This window comes from Aphanomyces astaci, assembly GCF_000520075.1.
Source record: "Aphanomyces astaci strain APO3 unplaced genomic scaffold supercont1.15, whole genome shotgun sequence".
Taxonomy (NCBI): domain Eukaryota; phylum Oomycota; class Saprolegniomycetes; order Saprolegniales; family Verrucalvaceae; genus Aphanomyces; species Aphanomyces astaci.
The window spans coordinates 123,824-125,699 of record NW_009798278.1 but is presented as its reverse complement, the minus strand read 5'-3'; the positions used below and the strand labels follow the sequence as shown (position 1 = coordinate 125,699).

General features: G+C 49.4%; 1 protein-coding gene across 4 annotated transcripts in view; it reads right to left on the bottom strand.

Moving 5' to 3' along the window:
* Positions 1-1,342, bottom strand: part of H257_07264 (hypothetical protein) — a 4,038-nt gene extending 2,696 nt beyond the window's left edge. For all 4 annotated transcript variants that reach the window (XM_009832728.1, XM_009832726.1, XM_009832727.1 and 1 more), the window contains exons 1-5: positions 1,030-1,342; positions 717-968; positions 531-668; positions 236-463; positions 87-123 (exon numbers count right to left, since the gene is read on the bottom strand). In XM_009832728.1, the coding sequence (XP_009831030.1) occupies positions 87-123; positions 236-463; positions 531-668; positions 717-968; positions 1,030-1,287 (913 nt within the window). In that variant the 5' untranslated portion in view covers positions 1,288-1,342. The remainder of the gene's footprint in view (positions 1-86; positions 124-235; positions 464-530; positions 669-716; positions 969-1,029) is intronic.
* Positions 1,343-1,876: the final 534 nt, after the last annotated feature.

The window sequence follows — 1,876 nt, the reverse complement described above, 5'->3', positions numbered from 1 at the left end:
TATACTACGTAGTATTAGTTACATGTATATATATATATATATATATTTTATTTCTCTGCACAAATACATGGTCAAAACCAACATACCTGCGCCTGTGAGCGGCACCACCACGAGTAGCGTTAGCTACCACACACACAACACAATGCACGTAAGGATCAAACGTAATAGATCTCGTCGACCATACTATATACTAAGTGATCAACTAGATGGAGAGCAGGTACATATCAAGGCGTACCCGTCGTGTGATAACAAGCAAGAAGACGGTGACGCCCGCAATATGACTAAACCAAGCCCACCCAGTCTCCTCGTCCACAAACTTGAACGTATCTGGGACCGACGCGAAGCTGCCTAATGTGAACACGCCCCAGAGTAGGACGCCGAGGAACAGCGTGGTGCCGCTGACGTCTGGCGGGTGGCGAGAAGTGGACGTCCATGCCGACGAAGGATGCAGAGTCCGGGACACCTACATGTCATGGATGTATGATGGGGATTCGACGTTGTCTGAATGGAGAAATGGGTGGCGGCGGTACCGCAAGGGAGATACGCTCGTTGGAGAGGCGTTGGCGCAGGACAAAGCGTTCGCGGGAGCTGTACTCGGAGTAGTAGGAGATTGTGTTGAAGATCCAAATCACGGGCGCGCAGTACAGGAACGCGAGGACAATCTCAATCTAATGCAAAATAGCATGTGAAGATAGATGAAGATGGATGGAGCTGACTTTATCGGGAGGGGGTCGACAGAACAGCGCAATGGCAAAGTATACGACCATCGTGATGGTGCTGCCCATCGTCGAATACACAAACCCCAGCGGCGTGACCTTGGGAATCGTGTAGAACGACAGGCCAAACACGACAAAGAGCGCATCCCATTGATGGAGCATCGCGTGCTGCAAAGTGAATAAGAGCAGCGTGGGGATGCCATGACACAGCGCCAACGCGAACATGAGCTGCTCGTCGGCCTTGACCAGGTCCTACGATACATGTAGTAAGTACGTACGTACCATCTTGTTCATGCTGCATGACGCATCGTACCCATTTCACGAGAAAGTACGTCGAGCACTGCATGACGATAAGCAGCAGACGCGCGGGCAGTGTGACCTGGAGACGGGACGGGTCATGCTCGAGGCTGTCGCCCCAAGCGAATACAAGGTGGCTGATCGCCGCGGGAATGAGCGACCGCAGCCACAGCGTCTTCTTGCGGGTGTGGCTGAATGCTTGGAAGGACGCTTCTAGATTGGCATCTTCGAACTGGAGGGTATACTTGTTCACGCAGACCGTCGTGTGCTCCATCCCGACACACTGACTTGCGATGTCCGACTTGGGTTCTGTTGGCGTGAACTGCGCGGAAAGCATCCGGATAATGGGCAACGCACCAGCGCGTAAACACTGTTTCAGCTACTTTGGTGGGTGATTCGTGGAATATTAGCCAATCCAAATTAGTTAACCTAAAAATCCTGTTTTGATTCGCTATAATTTAGCCAATTGTACGATGTTGCATAGAAGACTTCGCGTATCGGAATGCATGCGGACGGAGTGCTGGTCTTTTTAGTTGTGTGGTTCAGCTATCCGGATGTTGCGAAACATATATTTTCCTTTTACCCAAAATTTGGACTTTTGTGCAGATTCGCCAAATATATCGATTACACTGTAAAACTGTAAGTACTGTAACGTAAACGACCAGTGTTTGGTGTATCCTTTTTGGCGCCGGAGTCAATTGCGAGTTTTGAAGCTCAGAGGTGTCGGATTGAAAATCCAAGATTGGTCCCAAAGAGCTGAGGATCAGGGCTATCGACGTATTCAAGTTTCGGGTGAATCTAACATGTTATTTTACAAGTTTCAAAGCAATATATGTCAAACTTCATGGACCAGTCTAAGGTGT